This window comes from Bufo bufo, chromosome 6 (assembly GCF_905171765.1).
Source record: "Bufo bufo chromosome 6, aBufBuf1.1, whole genome shotgun sequence".
Taxonomy (NCBI): Eukaryota; Metazoa; Chordata; class Amphibia; order Anura; family Bufonidae; genus Bufo; species Bufo bufo.
The window spans coordinates 106,920,536-106,939,533 of NC_053394.1; the positions used below are offsets into that span (position 1 = coordinate 106,920,536).

Sequence of the window (18,998 nt, forward strand, 5' to 3'; positions counted from 1 at the left end):
ACATGTACAGCGCTGGTAGTGAATACATATTTATTTGCACTGTAATCAGTGGAGGAACTACCACCATAGCCCACAGTGGTAAGGGGGCCCGGGCTTTAATTGATGGCTGTCATTCCCTGGCTTATGCTCTCCCCAGCAGTAGAAGAGCGCACAGGCAGAGGATCATTCCCACAGCCCCCAATAATAATAAAAACACTGTCTAAAAATACTGCCCTCTAGTCTCCTATAATCTTCTTTTATAGCCTTTAGTGTACTGTACCTCTCAGCTACTATTGCATAGAAAAATAGGAATTACTGTAAAGGCCCGTTCACATGGGCAGCAATCAGCCGATAAACAAGCAAACGTTTCAGTGTGTATGGGTTCTTTAAATGGATGATAATTGACTCGTTATAATGTTAAAGAACCCTAAATCGCATCTCATGAGCCCCGGCAAGTTTCACTAGATACGCTGGAGTCTTCAGGAGTACTGGGGCTAATAGCGTGGTGGTTGGCATGCAGATTCCGGCTATTGTTGTGACATAACATGACACCCCAATATGTTTCACCAGTCTGTTTTCACTACATGGTATGTGCGATGTCCTACCCACAAGATAACCCATCCCATCAAGTGTTCCACACCCCATGATTGTAGAACAGAGTATATACATGAGAGGAAACCTAGGGGGAGATTTATCAAGACCAGCGCATTCTCTTTTAAACACAGCAATACGTTCTGCTATACATAATATTTGCACTTGTTAAAGGGAGATGTGAAGGGGTAGAAAGACAAGCGATCATCTCTTTCAGAAGAAGTAAAACCATTAAAGATGTACTAGTTAGGAGCAGATATACTAGACCACGTATTAGTGGTCTAGTATAGGAGGTGTTGACTGGGTAAATGACTTCATAAACAGCAGAACGAAGTATTTGGTATTGCTATTTTTTGCCCATGCGATTATTTTTATATTGTAAAGACGATTTGTCGTCTTTATGAAAGATTTAGAGAACATCTGAGATCAATCTCTACAGGACTAGGCGCACCTCGTCTTATTGAGCATGTAAAAAGGACGTATAATGGAGATGCACACATACTGCGGTTTGCATGTCTGCAGATCATACACAGGGGGAGATTGACACAAAGAATTGCTTAGGAAGGAAGCAGTGTTAATTATGAAAATGAAGGTGATGGGGCCTTTAAGTCTTAAAGGGGTTCTCCGAGCTCTCCTATACTGATGTCCTATCTTCAGGATAGGTCATCAATATCAGATCGGTGGGTGTCTGACACCCGGCACCCCTGCCGATCAGCTGTATGAGGAGACCGCGCGCGCAGTGTGCATGTACCGACTCCCTTCTTACTTTCTGCTCACCGCTGCTGTCTATGGCAAAGCAGCGGTGAGCAGGAAGAGGGAAGGGAGACGGTACATGCACACTGTGCGCGCCATCTCCTCATACAGCTGATCGGTGGGGGTGCTGGGTGTTGGACCCCCTGCCAATCGGATGTTGATGACCTATCCTGTTGCCCGGGTTTAGAGATGAACCCGGACATATCCTCTTCTTCACCCAGGCAGCCCCTCTGAGATGAGCAGTGGAGCATTTCATGTTCGGATGCTCTCCCTTGCCCTGCGCTGAATCACGCAGGGCAGGGGCTTTTTCAGCAAATCCAGTGACGTACCGGGTCTCTGCTAGGTGGAGGCTTCCGCCTAGCAGTGTTCACCGGTGATGTCACCAGCACTAATGGGCGGGCTTTAGCGCTGCCCTAGGCTGTAAAACATCACTAAAGCCCACCGATTAGTGTCGGTGACGTCACCAGGAACACTGCTAGGTGGAAACCTCTGCCTGTAAACAAAAAATCCCTCGCCCTGAGCAATACAGTGCAGGGTAAGGGAGAGCATCAGAGCATGAAATTCTCCGATGCTCATCTCAGAGGACCTGAGTGGGGGAAGGAAGGGATATGTTCAGGTTCAGCTCTAAAAAACGTTCAACCCCTTTATTGATAGAAATGACATGTCTGTATTCCTGTAAATGACTCTTCCCTGAATCAATTGCATTGCTGTTTTTAGTGTGATGGTAATGAAATGGTTAACAGCATGACGTGGGCGCACCCATGTATAAATCACATGATGGTATCCGCCCCCAGCATGCAAGACCCAGAGAAAGGCCAGGTACGCAAAATGGCCGTCGCCTTTCCATGTACCCTGCGTCCTGTACCGCAATGGCGCTTTTAATCGTTATTTTGGAATGAAGAAGATTTTTAGTGGTGAGCGCCACAACCTTTTCTCTATATTTACTACCATTTATTATGCTGACATCGCTGAGCTCCTATAGCGCTGGTTTGTGTGCACACTCCAGGTCCAGGTGAATGAGGTGAGAGCTGGTTGCTGTGCAGATCTTTGCGTTACAGTGCTGCAGTGCCCGTCAATGTCTCTACCTTTGCTTTGTTAAGGCCAGCAGTGTGCACATGGGTCTTAATTTGCCCTGCAAAATTAGAATAGCACGCCATTTAAGAATTGTGGCACGTGCCAGGCTGCCCGAGCAGGAGCTGGTGTAACGTGCGGCAGTTTTTTGGCACACATGAGTTGGGCTGTGGAGGTCCCGCCCATGGCACGCCTTCCCTTACCTATGTCCCACCCACTTATTGGAAAAGTGACAACTGTTTTAGAAAAAAACTAAAAAGTCGCAAATTTAGTTGCACATCTGCATTTGTGACAAAATTTGGGACTTTTCTACAGCAGAAAACTGGTGTAGAGGTATAACAAATCTCCCCCTTAGTGTCAGCCCCCATTTTGCTATACAGTAGTAGCTGAAAGGTACAATACACTAAAGATGATGAAGATGATAGCGAGACTATAGGGAATGTTAATCAATACGTGTTTAAAGGCGGATGATCTGTCCTCAGTATGATTGTTTGTCCCCATTGGGTTTGCATATTGCACCAGCACATTCCCAGTTTAGGGCTCATGCACACGGCCGTTAGTGTTCTGCATGCTGCCATTTTTTTTCTCCTGCAGAAATGTCCCATCCTTGTCCGTAAAATGCGGACTGCTGATTGACAGGGCCAGGTAGGATGATGTGAACACTGCCTGGCCCTGTCAGTCAGCATGACGAGGGCACGGCCAGAGGAGGGAGAAAGGAGCCTCTAGGAGTAGGGGCCACCCCCCACCTCCCCCCCATTGCTCCTAGAGGCTCATTGGCATAAAACAAAAGTTGATTTTTCACAAAAACGGAGGCACATAAAAAGAAGGGACAAAGACTTTTAGCTTCAGCTGATATTAGCACATGTCTAAAGTCAGCCAGTTTAATAATGATGTTCCCTTTAAGCTGGCCATACACTGAGCTCCATCACAGGTGTCTGGTAGAGGTGTACTCCCTCTCTCCCCATTCAGAACTCATACATACTTGGCTAAGCCGAGTATGCATGTGTATAAGGGGATTGGGAGGAATAGCTGTCAGCAGCTATGTAATGTGTATGGCCTGTCTATAATTGCCACAGATAGATAGTTTCAGCATACAATGGTCTTTTCTCAGCCAAGAACCACCCCAAAAAAGCGCATGCGCCTTAACTGAAGCCACAACTGAAGCCACACTCAACATACAGTGCTACAGACATTACCGATCTGTGACATGTGTGATTGATTAGAAGACCAAACCAACCAGCATGGGGTATTCACTGGTAAAAACTTGTATTAGGGTACTTTCACACTAGCGGCAAGGAACTGACTGACAGCGCTTATGCAGAGACTGTCAGGCTGTCAGTCACAGGGAAGGGGCAGGTAAGGGGGCGTGGTTACCGTGACTTGAAGCAAGGAGGCCGCTGCTCCCTTGACTTCAAGCATGTGCGGAGAAGCGCGCCGGCAGGGGATAAAACGTTTTGAGTACTTTTGCTGCATCTGCCTTCAGGAAGAAAGGCATCATCAGAAACACACTGCTGGCGGCTTGGGATGGTTTTGGGAGGTGACAGGTTCCCTATAAGAGTCCTTCAAACATTTTTCCCACAACAGAAGTTAAACTAACTGGTCTATAATTACCTGTGAAGGACCTAGATCCTTTTTTTAATATGGGCACCGCGTTTGCCTTGCTCAGACCTAGGTTTTTTAGCATTTATATATTTAAAGAATTTTTTGGGATTTGTTTTGCTCTCTTTTGCTACCTTCTGTTCGTTTTGTATTTTTGATAATTTTATCTCCTTTTTACAGATTTTATTAAGCCCTTTGTAATCTTCAAACGCTACAGCTGACCCCTCAGATTTGTATTTTATTAAAATGCTCTCTTTTTGTCTTTTACTGCCCTTTTTACAGTAGCTGTGAGCCATGGGAGGTTTAATTTTAGCCGTTTATACTTGTTACCTAAAGAGATACAATTTTAGTGCAATTACTCAATGTGGATTTGAAGCTCTGCCATTTATCCTCAGTAGTATTATGTGACAGTAGCTGCTCCCAGTCTATGCCCTGAAATACTGCCCTCAACCCAGGGAAATTAGCCTTTTTGAAATTCAGTGTCTTTGCTCTGCCTGACAGAGTTTGCTTCTTATAGTTTAGGGGGAATATAATTATATTGTGGTCACTATTACCTAGTGTTTCTCGAAACAGTAACATTTCCAACAAGCTCTGCATCATTAGAAATTACCAGATCCAACAGAGCATCGCCCCTAGTGGGAGCTTCTACAAACTGGCCCATAAAGTGGTCCTGCAGCAAGTTGAGGTATCTTCTGCCCTTTGCGGTTGAGGCAGAATCATGTCCCCAGTCAATGTCTGGGAAGTTAAAATCTCCCTTTATGACCACTGTACCAGCCTGTGCCGCCCGCTCTATTTTTTATCAGTGTGATATATGGAAATGCAATTTTTTTTGTTCAGTTTGTTTCTGTTTTAATCTGCTTTTTTTTGTATTATTTTCTTCTTAGTAGAGCAGGGATGGCCAACCTGTGGCTCTCCAGCTGTTGCAGAACTACAACTCCCAGTATGCCCAGTCTGCATACAGCTATTAGCCTACAGCAGGGCATGGTGGGAGTTGTAGTTTTACAACAGCTGGAGAGCCGCAGGTTGGCCAGCCCTGTAGCAGAGGGTCAAGAAATAGTGAAAACATTTGGATTTGAATATTTGAGAAGTATGTTTGTTAAAGCAACCCTCCAGGATTCCCCTTACTAAGGCCTCATGCACACAAACGTATTTTCTTTCCATGTCTGTTCAGGTTTTTTTGCGGCCCATATACGGAACCATTCATTTCAATGGGTCCGCAAAAAAACTGAAGTTACTCCGTGTGCATTCCGTTTCTGTATGTCCGTATTTCCGTTCTGCAAAAAAATATAACATGTCCTTTTATTGTCCGCATTACAGACAAGGATAGTACTGTGCTATTAGGGGCCAGCTGTTCCATTCCGCAAAATACGGAATGCACACGGACGTCATCCGTAATTTTTGTGGATCCGTTTTTTGCGGACCATAAAAAACATACGGTCGTGTGCATGAGGCCTAAGGGCTCATGCACACGACAGTATTTTGCGTTCAGTATACTGGCCGTTTTTGTATGCATTACATATACTGAACTATTCATTTCAATGGTTCAGCAAAAAAAACTGAAGTGTCTCCGTGTGCATTCCGTTTCAGTATTTCCGTATTTCCGTACTGTGAAAAGATAGAACATGTCCTATTCTTGTCCGCAAATCAGGGTGCTTGGCTCCATTCAAGTCAATGGGTCCGCAAAAAAAAACGGAACACATACGGAAATGCATCCGTATCCGTTCCGTTTTTGCGGAACCATCTATTGAAAATGTTATGCCTAGCCCATTTTTTTTCTATGTAATTACTGTATACTGTACATGGCATACGGAAAAACGGAACGGAAAGAAAACGGAAACAACGGATACGTAAAAAAACGGACTGCAAAACACTGAAAAAGCCATACGGTCGTGTGCATGAGCCCTAAGACTCATGTGCCTCGGTATATACCTTTTTCAGGATAATTTATTTTTGTTTTTATATGAACAACATACAGCACTGTAATGCTCAAGTGCCTCAGCATATAAGAAGAAAAAAAAGGAAAACAAAAAGGAACTGATTGTCATCTTTTTTATCACTAATGGTTTAGTAGTCTGTAGTTTATTCTGCCCTTGCTTTAATAGAAATCTGCTGTCCATGCACTTTCTTCCTGGTGAGCATTTGATAGAATTAGTTTATATACAGCGGCCAATCTAAGTAGGCAGAACTGCGGGGAAAGGGAGTGAGCAACAATGATAACCAATAATGAGAGAGGATGTGTGTCTCAGATTAACTCAGACTTCCTATAGGCACTGTAGATAAACTGTAGTCACAGATCACAGACATGCCCTAATGGAGCTGAGCTAAAAAGCAGCCAAACAGATAAGAAAATAAACAGCACGTAATCAACCCCTGAAGGTGAAAGCTAAAATATACAGTCAGGTCCATAAATATTGGGACATCAACACAATTCTAACATTTTTGGCTCTATACACCACCACAATGAATTTAAAATGAAACGAACAAGATGTGCTTTAACTGCAGACTGTCAGCTTTAATTTGAGGGTATTTACATCCAAATCAGGTGAACGGTGCAGGAATTACAACAGTTTGCATATGTGCCTCCCACCTGTTAAGGAACCAAAAGTAATGGGACAATTGGCTTCTCAGCTGTTCCATGGCCAGGTGTGTGTTATTCCCTCATTATCCCAATTACAATGAGCAGATAAAAGGTCCAGAGTTCATTTCAAGTGCGCTATTTGCATTTGGAATCTGTTGCTGTCAACTCTCAAGATGAGATCCAAAGAGCTGTCACTATCAGTGAAGCAAGCCATCATTAGGCTGAAAAAACAAAACAAACCCATCAGAGAGATAGCAAAAACATTAGGTGGGGCCAAAACAACTGTTTGGAACATTCTTAAAAAGAAGGAACGCACCGGTGAGCTCATCAACACCAAAAGACCCGGAAGACCACGGAAAACAACTGTGATGGATGACCGAAGAATTCTTTCCCTGGTGAAGAAAACACCCTTCACAACATTTGGCCAGATCAAGAACACTCTCCAGGAGGTAGGTGTATGTGTGTCAAAGTCAACAATCAAGAGAAGACTTCACCAGAGTGAATACAGAGGGTTCACCACAAGATGTAAACCATTGGTGAGCCTCAAAAACAGGAAGGCCAGATTAGAGTTAGCCAAACGACATCTAAAAAAGCCTTCACAGTTCTAGAACAACATCCTATGGACAGATGACGAGACCAAGATCAACTTGTACCAGAGTGATGGGAAGAGAAGAGTATGGAGAAGGAAAGGAACTGCTCATGATCCTAAGCATACCACCTAATCAGTGAAGCATGGTGGTGGTAGTGTCATGGCGTGGGCATGTATGGCTGCCAATGGAACTGGTTCTCTTGTATTTATTGATGATGTGACTGCGGACACAAGCAGCAGGATTAATTCTTTAGAGTTTTGGGCAATATTATTGTCACGCTGGTGACAGGTTTGAGAAGGTCTGAAAGAATATCTGCACATTAGTGGTCTGACAGCCTCTTTTGGTTTCACTTTGTCTGTGTGTTGCTGGTATGTCCACACCCCCTGTTCAGGTGTGGATCATGTGACCTTCACCTCCCCCTATTTAGTCTGACTTCACCCATCACTCCTTGCTCTGGATAGCTTCATTTGGTTTTTGGAAGAGTTGGAGTGTGGTTCGTGGTGAAGTCCTGTTCGTCCATCATCCATCAGCCTCAGAAGTTAAGTGTTCCGCTTGTTGTGTTTTGTATTCCCCACCCCACCTTTGTTGTTTACTAGGCCTCAGCGAGACGCTGGTTCCTTCACCAGGGAAGGAGCGGGTTGTCTCTGCCCTGTCATTACTATTAGGGCATCTGAGGGCCACCAGGGTTTTCTAGGTTCCTGTGTATGGGAATCTCTACCATCGAGAGGTGCCCATACGGATAGGAGTTAGGGCCAGGAGCAGGGTTTGATAGGTGGTGACCCTTTTCCTTCCCTAGGGGTGAGGCCTAGTGTCTTTTCCCTTCCTTCTTGTTGTCTTTTGGTGTTCTCCCCTACAACATCCGTGACAATTATCTGCTCATATTCAGCCAAATGCTTCAGAACTCATTGGACGGCGCTTCACAGTGCAGATGGACAATGGCCCAAAGCATACTGCAAAAGCAACCAAAGAGTTTTTTAAGGGAAAGAAGTGGAATGTTATGCAATGGCAAGTCAATCACCTGACCTGAATCCGATTGAGCATGCATTTCACTTGCTGCAGACAAAACTGAAGGGAAAATGCCCCAAGAACAAGCAGGAACTTAAGACAGTTGCAGTAGAGGCCTGGCAGAGCATCACCAGGGATGAAACCCAGCGTCTGGTGATGTCTATGCGTTCCAGACTTCAGGCTGTAATTGACTGCAAAGGATTTGATTTTTGATTTTTAAAGTTTGATTTATGATTATTATTCTGTCCCATTACTTTTGGCCCCTTAACAAGTGGGAGGCACATATGCAAACTGTTGTAATTCCTACACCGTTCACCTGATTTGGATGTAAAGACCCTCAAATTAAAGTCTGCAGTTAAAGCACATCTTGTTCGTTTCATCTCAAATCCATTGTGGTGGTGTATAGAGCCAAAAAATTTTGAATTGTGTCGATGTCCCAATATTTATGGACCTGACTGTAAGTTTTAAGCTTATGGAGCCTCTGTCAGCATGATCAATGCTATTAAACCAAGCATTCTGCCTGGTAGGGTTGATCATGCTGATTAAAACGATACCTTTATTTTGTCTGTCTGTTAAACAGTTGCAGAGGTATCTACATTTTTATTCTTATACAAATGTGCACGTTGGAGCACCAGGCGGCAGGGTTAAATCCTTAGAGCACTGCTTTTGTAACATCCCCGTGTTCTGCACACTCCTCCCACTTGATTAACAGGGCTAGTCATCAGCTGTGTCCTAGAGCTTTGTCATAGCATGTACATATCATATACACTACTTACTATATAGCCTTGCCATGTTGAGAAGAGTGGATTTCTATGCTTTGATAGCTATTACATATAAAAACCATTACTCTATATATATGTTAAGACTATAGCTGCCACGTTCCGGGGTTACAAGAACCACTAGACATATCAAACAGGACATACGGATAGGGAACAGTGCAGACCAAAACTCCACCCAACCACTGTCCCTAACTACTTGAATGATCTGTCCTAAATGACAGCTCCCAACTGCACCTATGGTAAGAACAAGCACCTATGGTAAGAACTGCAGGGACCTGTTCACACAGCCAGAGCATACTAAGGAGACATGAAACATGAACACAAAACCAGACCAAATACACAGAATCAGGATCAAAATATAAATTGAAAGTCATGCGGATCAGAACACACACAGGCAGCATGGTGTACACAGGGAGACCAGGACATAACCAAAGATATAATGAAGACATAGCAGACATTACAGACGTATGCGACACCGATGAACAATCAGGCTGACCATACTAGTCAGGGCAGAAGTACAAATACTCTGGTCGGGATCGCAAGCAGACTGCACACAGTTTTCCTGGAGACATGAGACAGACTCACCACCCAGGCACACCGCCCACAAATCTGAATAGCAGGGTAGACATCTGAGCACCTGATGTTCAGACACAGACCATAAACATTAACTATATACAAACATAGAGAGAATACAAGTCACAGGGAACTGTTCACACACACCTACAGAAGTCCGCAGCCAGCACGCATAACACAAGCAACCAGCATACACGGAAACAAATTGGATTCTACCTCACAGGTTGTTTTTTTTTGCCTTCCTCTGGATCAACTTGCAGGATAACAGGCCGAACTGGATGGACAAATGTCTTTTTTCGGCCTTATGTACTATGTTACTATGTTACATCATCCGCAGCGAGTATGCAAGAGAGTAGGCATCCAGCCTACAGAGCAACGTGGTATCGCAGTGAACCACACTGTGACAATAACCTGGTGGTAAGTGGTCAGCCGCGCATATAGGGATCCTAGATTCAAGTCCCAGCAGAGATTTAGATTTTTTTTTCTCCATAATAAAAGGTTATAGACTTACTATATTGAGAATAATGTTTTTATTATTAGAATAAAACATATTACAGGTTTATTCATAGGTGCAATATATGATTAGAAAGAAACCAGTAATATGTATTAGCTTTCTAAGCATACAAAACACTGTTCTCAATACAGTAAGGCTATAGCTTTTTATTATGTTAAAGGAGGGAGAAAAAAAAATCTGAAGAGAAAAAATCTGAAAGTCTCTCACAAGATTCAAACTTGGGATCTCAACATGCAAGGCTTACCACTTACTTCTAAGCTACAGACTTATATTGACAATTGAGTGTGTTATGCTTAGAAAGCTAATACATATTACTGGTGTCTTTATAATCGTACCGTATTTTGTCGCCCTATAAGATGCACCGGCCCATAAGACGCACCTAGGTTTTTGAGGAGGAAAATAAGAAAAAAATATATTGGTGTGCTTTTGGTGGGTTTTGAACTAATGGTGGTCTGTTGATGACACTATTATGGGGGATCTGTGAATGAAGCACTGTTATGGGGGTCTTTGGCTTACACTGTTATGGGGATCTGTGGATGGCATGACACTGCTATGGGGGGGATCTGTGGATGGCACTGTTAGGGTGGGGGATCGGTGGATGGCACTGTTATGGGGGCATCTGTGGATGGCATGACACTGCTTTGGGGGGGGGGGAATCTGTGGATGACACATAAATAGCATCCACATACCCCCCCCCCCCCCCATAACAGTGTCCCTGTGTAGTTTGAATGACCCCCAATACAGGGAGTGGGGGCCAGCATCTAGTTTTGTAATGGCAGCGGGGCCCGGTGCAGTCACTGTATTCTATTGCACCGGGCCCCGCTCACTGTAGTAATCTTATCGAAGTGTAGGCATTGTTTAACAATAGAAATAATCTTTATTCCAGCAGCCTGTACTACTGTACTTACTAACTTCCATAGCAGGCAGGAGGCCGGGCTGGAGGGCGGGCGGCTGTAGCGTAACTCACTACGTCACGCGCCCGCGCTGCCTGCTTCATTCATAAAGTGGAAAAGCAGGCACATGACATAGTGAGTTGAGCTACATCCCCCCCCGCCCTCCAGCCCGGCCTCCTGCCTCCTGCCTGCTACGGAAGTTAGTAAGTACAGTATTACAGGCTGCTGGAATGAAGATTAATTCTATTGTTAAACAATGCCTACACTTAGATAGGATTACTACAGTGAGCAGGGCCCGGTGCAATAGAATACAGTGACTGCACTGGGCCCCGCTGCCATTCCTTAACCAGATGCCGTCCCCCAGCCCCTCCTCCATCCCCGCTGATACACCCTCTGGCCGCACTGTGCAGCATGCGGTCGGCGGTGTATCAGTGTAAACTGCAGCATTCGCCCCATAAGACGCACTGCCATTTCCCCCCACTTTTGGGTGGGCAGGGGGGAAGTGCGTCTTATAGGGCGAAAAATACGGTATATTGTGCCAATGAATAAACCTTTAATATGTATTAGCCTTCTAAGCATAGAAATCCACTCTTCTCATTATGATAAGACTATAGTAAGTGCCAATATGATATGTATATGGTACGACTAAGCTCTAGGACACAGCTTTGCCTTCTGCATGCTGATGTCTAGCCCTGTCCATCAAGGGGAGTGTGCAGAGCATAGGGTGTTACAAAAGCAGTGCCCCAAGGATTCAGCCCTGCCCCCTCATCAGCGAAATGCAAATTGCGGTTTAAAGCGGTGAGCTGTCAGTTGGCTCTGGGTACAGGCTATCAAAAAAGAGCTTGTATTCTGCTGCCAATGAGCTTTACATGCAACAGTGGGTAAATTCAGGGGCGTAGCTAGAACTGACTGGGCCCCACAGCAAATTTTCTACAGGCTCCCCCACCTCAGATATTGATAACCTATCCTGAGGATCAGTGTCCTGAATATCTGAATAGGAGTAGTAGTGCTCTAATTATATACAGGTGTCGAAAAATTTGTATATTGTGCAAAAGTACATTTCAGTAATGCAAATGAAAAATTAAAAGGAATTGCATTAATGCAGCTTAAAATTAGAATTTTGTGAAAAGGTTCAATATTCTAGGCCCAAAGTGTTACACTCTAGTCAGCTAATTAATCCATAATTAGTCGTACCAATCCATACCCCCTGAGCAAGGGGTACCTGAGATTGTGACTTTGAGGTTTCATAAGCTGTAAGCCATAATCCTCCAAATTAAAACAAATAAAGGCTTGAAATATCTCGCTTTGCATGTAATGAGTCTATCGCATATATTAGTTTCACCTTTTAAGTTGCATTACTGAAATAAATGAACTTTGCACAATATTGAAATTTTTCGAGTTTCACCTGTATATATACACACTACTACCCATATCTAGATATCTCTTATATACACAATAAGTAGATGTTGACATAGATACACTAAACACTCACATACTAACACACACATAACACAGATAAACACATATATACATACACACATATAAACATATACACACACACATACATACACACACACAGAGAAACACATATATACATACACACAGATAAACATATACACACACAGAAATAAACACACACATATATACTGTACATACACACATATATACACACACAGAAACACACACACAAATATATATATATATATATATACACACAGATAAACATATATATATATATATATATATACACATATACACACACACACACAGACACATACATACAGACATACACACATATATACACACAGATAAACAAACACACACACACACACACACACTTATTTACTTACAGGCTGCAGGTTCTCTGTTCTCCTGTGATGTCTCTTGGAGGCTAAAGGACTTTTGGAATGCAGTAATGGTAGGCTAAAGGACCTTCGATCATGTGACATGATGACATCAAAGGTCCTTTAGCCTACCATTACTGTATTCCAAAGGTCCACCTTTTCTAGTACATTTCAGGCCAGGCCACGCCCCCTTCAGATACAGTCACACTGGGGGCCTGGCCTGGCCTGAAATGTACTAGAAAAGACACTGCTCCCGGGCCCCTTCTCCACTGGGCCCCAAAGCAGCTGCTTCCCCTTTAGTTACGCCACTGGGTAAATTCCTAATCCCATACACCAGTGTGTGCGTAGTGGGCACTACAGCTGCTATGGGCCCCCTCACACATTTAAAGGAACTGTGGTTTGTATTTTACCTGCTAGTGAAGTATCAGGAGGGAATTTTACAATCAATCACAGACACGTGCCAATCAATGCGCCCTTATGATGTTTTACACCCAAGCAGACCTATATCATAAGCAAATATGTCCTAGCATGAACATGTTTGTGTCACTGTGAAACCGGACGATAGAAGAGGCCAGCAGGGGGCAGTATCAGACACTGGAGCTGCTTATCACTCATATCAAGGCTCAGCAGTAAGACACAGGGGACTAGGAGAGGGTCATGCTGTACCACATCTGTGGGGCCTGTGAGTGTTGTTTCTTAGGGGATAAGTGACCACACTCGTTTTGGAGGTTGCATGTGGTCACACTGTCTCTGTCACTATGGTATGTAGCTGTGACGTTGAATGTGAGTGACCATGTGACCCTTAAATCAGGGTCAGGGGGTCACATCTGAGGCCTGATCATGGCAATGGCAAGGAAAATGAAAGTACAGCGACACTACTCCTACTGAAGTAGGAACGATGCATTTTTAGGGCCGAATGGACCCCTTCATTGTGTTCAATCCAATACTTATGGATTGGTATTGGATTGAACTTGATGAAGGGGCCCTTTCAGCCCCGAAACGAGTTGTTCAGACTTCAATAAACCTGTTCCTGCCTCAATAATTTCACTTTCCTTGCCATAGAAGGAGAGGGGCAATGGATCAATAAATGCAGAGCCCTAAGAGAGCGGTGTCATGGGGCCCCGTGTTTACTGGCACATACACTAATATTTGTTCACAACCACTTAGTAATTTATGCTCCTGGCATACATGCTGAGCATATTCATAGGTAATAGAGTAATTTAGACAGCACTCCAGTATTAGATTAATGCTTTTTTATTTGCCGGACATAGAGGTCCTTTTTGGGACTGAAGTGAATTCATAGGGCTCCATTCAACCAGCCGAGCCCAAAAAAGTGTCCCTTTTGCCCTCAGCAGGGCCAGTATTCATCAATATACTTTTTTGTTTTGCGGCATGGAATGGCATATTTCCTACCAATGTGGCCTTGCGTTTTGAAGGCCATAGCGAGATGTGAACAGTCATGTATTGGAATCCATACAGGGAGAGATGACTATAGCATTCTGTAATTGTCCCGTATATTCTTGACTCCAGGCCAGAGATCTGTCTCCTCATTTCTAAGGAAGATTGGTCCAAGTCTGGGGGATGCAGGATCCCTCTGGAGTCTGGAAGGTGCCATAGAGCAGAGGGCACTGAGCAGTAATGTGGTGACAGGACACTAGAGGCTCTGTGCAGAGGGGCAGGGAAGGGAGGGGGCACACAGAGCGTCCTTTATACTCCACTGTATAAACACCCCTCGCTCTCCAGTGCGCAGGAATTCTATTAACTACTTATTTGCTGCAGCATTTGACCTCACAATGATTGGCTTCTAAATACTGACTCTCCAGCAATGACAGTGTTAACCCCCTTTGCTTCTGTGCATAGTGATCCCGGTTCCCAATCAGTTCCATTACTTACATCTATTCCATCCTTGCCCAGTGTTCCAGGGGGTCCCTGTGGACCTGGAGGTCCTGGTGGTCCAATTCTCTGTAAAGGGACAGACAGCAAATCAGTGAAGTATTTAGAAAAGGTAGGGTTAGCAGGTCAGCTGGGGCCAGACACATGGGGTAGGTACAATGATATCCGGACACATAAACGTCCCACTGTTAATAGAGGACAATATGCTACATGAGGACAGAGTGCAAGCGGTAGAAGGTAAGGAATGCAATATGGCCATAGGTATCACATGATGATATCCACATACATGTGGTCTCCTCAGAGTGATTTGTGTCCTGAGCAGGTAGTGTGACATTCCTCATATATGTGACTATCGCCCAGTTGTCGCCTTCCTCCCCCACCTGTACCAGGAATACAGTCAGCACTGAGCATACAGCTAGCACCAACTATATAATCAGCTGCGTGCATACAGCCAGTATATAGACAGCACCAAGTACACATATAACATCTGGTGGAGGCCACTGGACATTTCTGGGTCCAACTATTTACCTTGCAAAAAAATCTGTTACCCCACAACTGTAAGTGATAACAGGACTTGTAGCTTATCAGATCCTGGCAAAGCCTAGTCCAAGCCACCATTAGGTTCCATTGGGTCATTAATGTGATACAAATATAACTACCGTATATACTCGAGTATAAGCCGACCAGAATATAAGCCGAGCCGAGTATATACGGTAACTAATCAACTAATACAACACTAATATAACAGACTAATATAATACATATAATACAACAGACTAATATAATAGACAATTAACAACTAACTAATATAATCAACTAAAATAAGTGATTAACTAATACAACAGATAAATATAGACTAATAAAAGACTATTATAATAGACTAATGCAACTAATATACCGTATTCAGCTAATCTAAATTATTATTATAACTATTATGATAGACTAATAAAATAGACTATAGTAACTTATAGAATCAACTAAAATAACTGACCAGTACGCGTGAAGTCACTGCGGATTTTCTTGCAGAAATCTTGGCAATTGAAAATCGGTTCCATTCCCCTGTTGAGGCTTGCAGAAATTCATGTGCTTGCCATCCGATTAAAATGAATGGAACTGGTTTTCAGTTGTGGAAATTTCTGCAGGGTGTGAATGCACCCGACAACAGACTAGTATAAAGACTACTAAAATAGACTATTACAATCCATGGGATTACGGTAATAATGTGAGTGAGTAAAGTAATAGGCCAATATAACAGACTAATAACCAGGTAATATAAATGACTAATATAAATCTAAATCCTTGTCCTCTGAGCTAACAATCTACTACATGGCTGTATGTGCCAGACAAAAATAACTCTAATGTTTCAAGGCTAATGTCTCGGGGGAATTACAAATTCCAGAATACACTAAAAAGAGTCTGTAGAGCTCACAAACGGTGTAGTGTCTGCACAGGCAGGAAAGCACAAGGCACCATGTGTAGGACATGTTTACACAGCAGACCAGTGGCTATTGAAAAAGCAGAAGGGAAGGGAACAGGCTATAGGCAGGAGTACAAGAGGGGCTTTGTTATCAAAGGGGGGGGGGGGGGGGGGGGGAGATTATTCCTTCAGTTTTGACATTCCAGGAACTGACATGAGCTGTGGATCAAAGGTAAAGAGCTGAGTTTGTCATTTAACACCAATTGCTATATGTAATTTTACTGCAGATTAACCGATTTCATCATTTCAGCTCATGATGCTGCAAACCCCAAAGAGTTAAATGATAAATTCAGCTCTGGTGCATCTGTATGACGCAGATCCAATATTACTTTACACAGCAGCACATTTTGTACATACAGATATCTAAATATATTTCAGTGGAATTTGCAATTTTTGGGGGCTGCATCGTATGGTCATGGGGATGAAGAAGTAGTAGAGCTGAACTCGCCATATGGCACAGTGTTTCCTGATAGACGGCACATGCACACCAAAATGGAACATGACTTTACCTGTGCCACATCTAAAGGACGATGTAATAGATGTATCTGGTCACATTGTGCCCAATGACAAATCCAGCTCTGCTACATCTGTGGCTCACTGTAAATGCTCTCTGGAAAACCCCAGATATCACCTGACGATAGATCAGGGCAATCCGACAACCATCATGTCCTTGACAGCCACAGCTGGACAGCCCAAGCTTGCAGAGCACTGATGTAGAGGACAGTGGGCACACATTGATGTGCTGTATTCACATCCCCTTGGTAGATTCAGCAGTAGGCTGTTGTCATATCTAGGTATATTGGTAGTCTGGCAAAAAAGTGCCAGTGCCAGCGAAGATGATGGCACCATCAACATTTTTTATATTGTCTCCTAGAACCCAGAATACAATTGGCAACTAGCAGATGAGGCAGACTTGTAGGACTCAGAACAGAACTTAGCTTACCTGCCCTTGAGATGCCATTAGGTGGATTATAAAAAGGAACCCAATAGTTGGGAACCTTGCCATGGTCACCAGAGAACGTTCGCCCCTCCGCTGGCTCTACACCGTCCTAACGTTCCCCCTCTGCGCTGGTTTGGAGCCCCTGTGTGAGGGGTGTCTGACTCCAGATAAAGTTTGTTCTGCTGGTCCCCGAGATGTGCAGAGCCAGGGGGCTTCAGAGTGCTGGAGGTGGAGAGAGTGTGGGCAAAGGGAGGAGGAAAACCTGAAACCCACCTATGAATGAGGGCATTGATGATTGGCAGCTGCATTCCCTGGAATGTCTGGAATAACCGGAGAAATGGAGAGAGGTGGGAACCTGGAAGGATGCACAGCCCTCCTTCTCCTCACAATACTCAGAACCTTGGTTGAACATCTCAGACCCCTCAAACCAGGAGACCTTCATGATCAAATCATCCATAAGCCCCACCCAAAAGCCTAAAATAGAACATCTATCTGAAAAAGTATGCAAATCGCATTCCCAAGAACAAAATGTTCAAGCAAATTTGGAAGACCCTCTAAACCAGTGTTCCTCAACTCCAGTCCTCAGGGCCCACCTGCCGCTCATGATCTGAGAATATCCCATAGAATGAATACCTGTAGTAAATCCTGATGCACTGACACCAATTATTTCACCTGCTCAATACTAAGGAAATCCTGAAAACATGACCGGCAGGTGGGCCCTGAGGACTGGAGTTGAGGAACACTGCTCTAAACCATACTGAGGGGGGCACTGAGGAGTTGGCAGCTGCCATTATTTCACCAGGTGCCATGGTTGTGATGCCCCATAGCTGGCACATAAATTTGCATTATTGTGCATCAAAAGACTCAATAAAACTTATAATAAAACTTTCTGAAAATGTTCCTCACCATTTTCAAGATCACTGCTTGCTGTCAGTGAATGTGGATATTCTTTTTTTTTTTTTTTTTTTACTTCCAGAAGTTGGCAACTGGCACAGGTCTAATATTTCTTACAGCTCACTGTTGCATCCAGTCTAGACAATCCTCTGTAAGCTGAATATCAGCAACTCAAATCTCTCTCCTGTACTGATAATTTACTACCATGTAACGGTGCAGAAGGGACATGTCAATGTGAACTCACAGAGAATTGTCTAGACTGAATACAACTGTAACATCTTCTGGTGTAACTGGGCCTCTTCTAATGAGTAATAAGTCATACATCTTGTACATAGTGATATTGACCATGCTGGTATAACCTGGGTATCTTCTGTATATAATTCTATATGTACATCTTGTATATAGTGATATGGACCAGGCTGGTATAACCCGGGCATCTTCTGTATATAATTATATGTGTACAGCTGGTATATGTTATACATCTTCTTGTATATAGTGCTATGGACCATGCTGGTATAACCTGGGTATCTTCTGTATATAATTCTATATGTACAGCTGGTATACGTTATACATCGTCCTGTATATAGTGCTATGGACCATGCTGGTATAACCTGGGTATCTTCTGTATATAATTCTATATGTACATCTTGTATATAGTGATATGGACCAGGCTGGTATAACCCGGGCATCTTCTGTATATAATTATATGTGTACAGCTGGTATATGTTATACATCTTCTTATATACAGTGATATGGACCATGCTGGTATAACCTGGGTATCTTCTGTATATAATACCAGCTGGTATATGTTATACATCTTCTTATATACAGTGATATGGACCATGCTGGTATAACCTGGGTATCTTTTGCTATGTAGTTATTGTTGTACAGCTTTTATACAAGTTGTACATTATCTTGTATGTTCTAAGATGGATCATTCTCATAACGGAAGAGGGCCAGTTAATCTTTTATAAAAGAAACCTGTCAGAACTACTGACCCATCCAGCTTTCCACTGACTCTAAAT

The 18,998-nt window shown here is 43.5% G+C and overlaps 1 protein-coding gene across 1 annotated transcript in view; it reads right to left on the minus strand.

The window, feature by feature from the left end:
• COL9A3 (collagen type IX alpha 3 chain) overlaps positions 1 to 17,189 on the minus strand; it is a 44,253-nt gene extending 27,064 nt beyond the window's left edge. Inside the window, exons 1-2 of the mRNA XM_040435766.1 lie at positions 17,083 to 17,189; positions 14,663 to 14,731 (exon numbers count right to left, since the gene is read on the minus strand). Coding sequence (XP_040291700.1) covers positions 14,663 to 14,731; positions 17,083 to 17,145 — 132 coding nt within the window. The 5' untranslated portion in view covers positions 17,146 to 17,189. The remainder of the gene's footprint in view (positions 1 to 14,662; positions 14,732 to 17,082) is intronic.
• Positions 17,190 to 18,998: the final 1,809 nt, after the last annotated feature.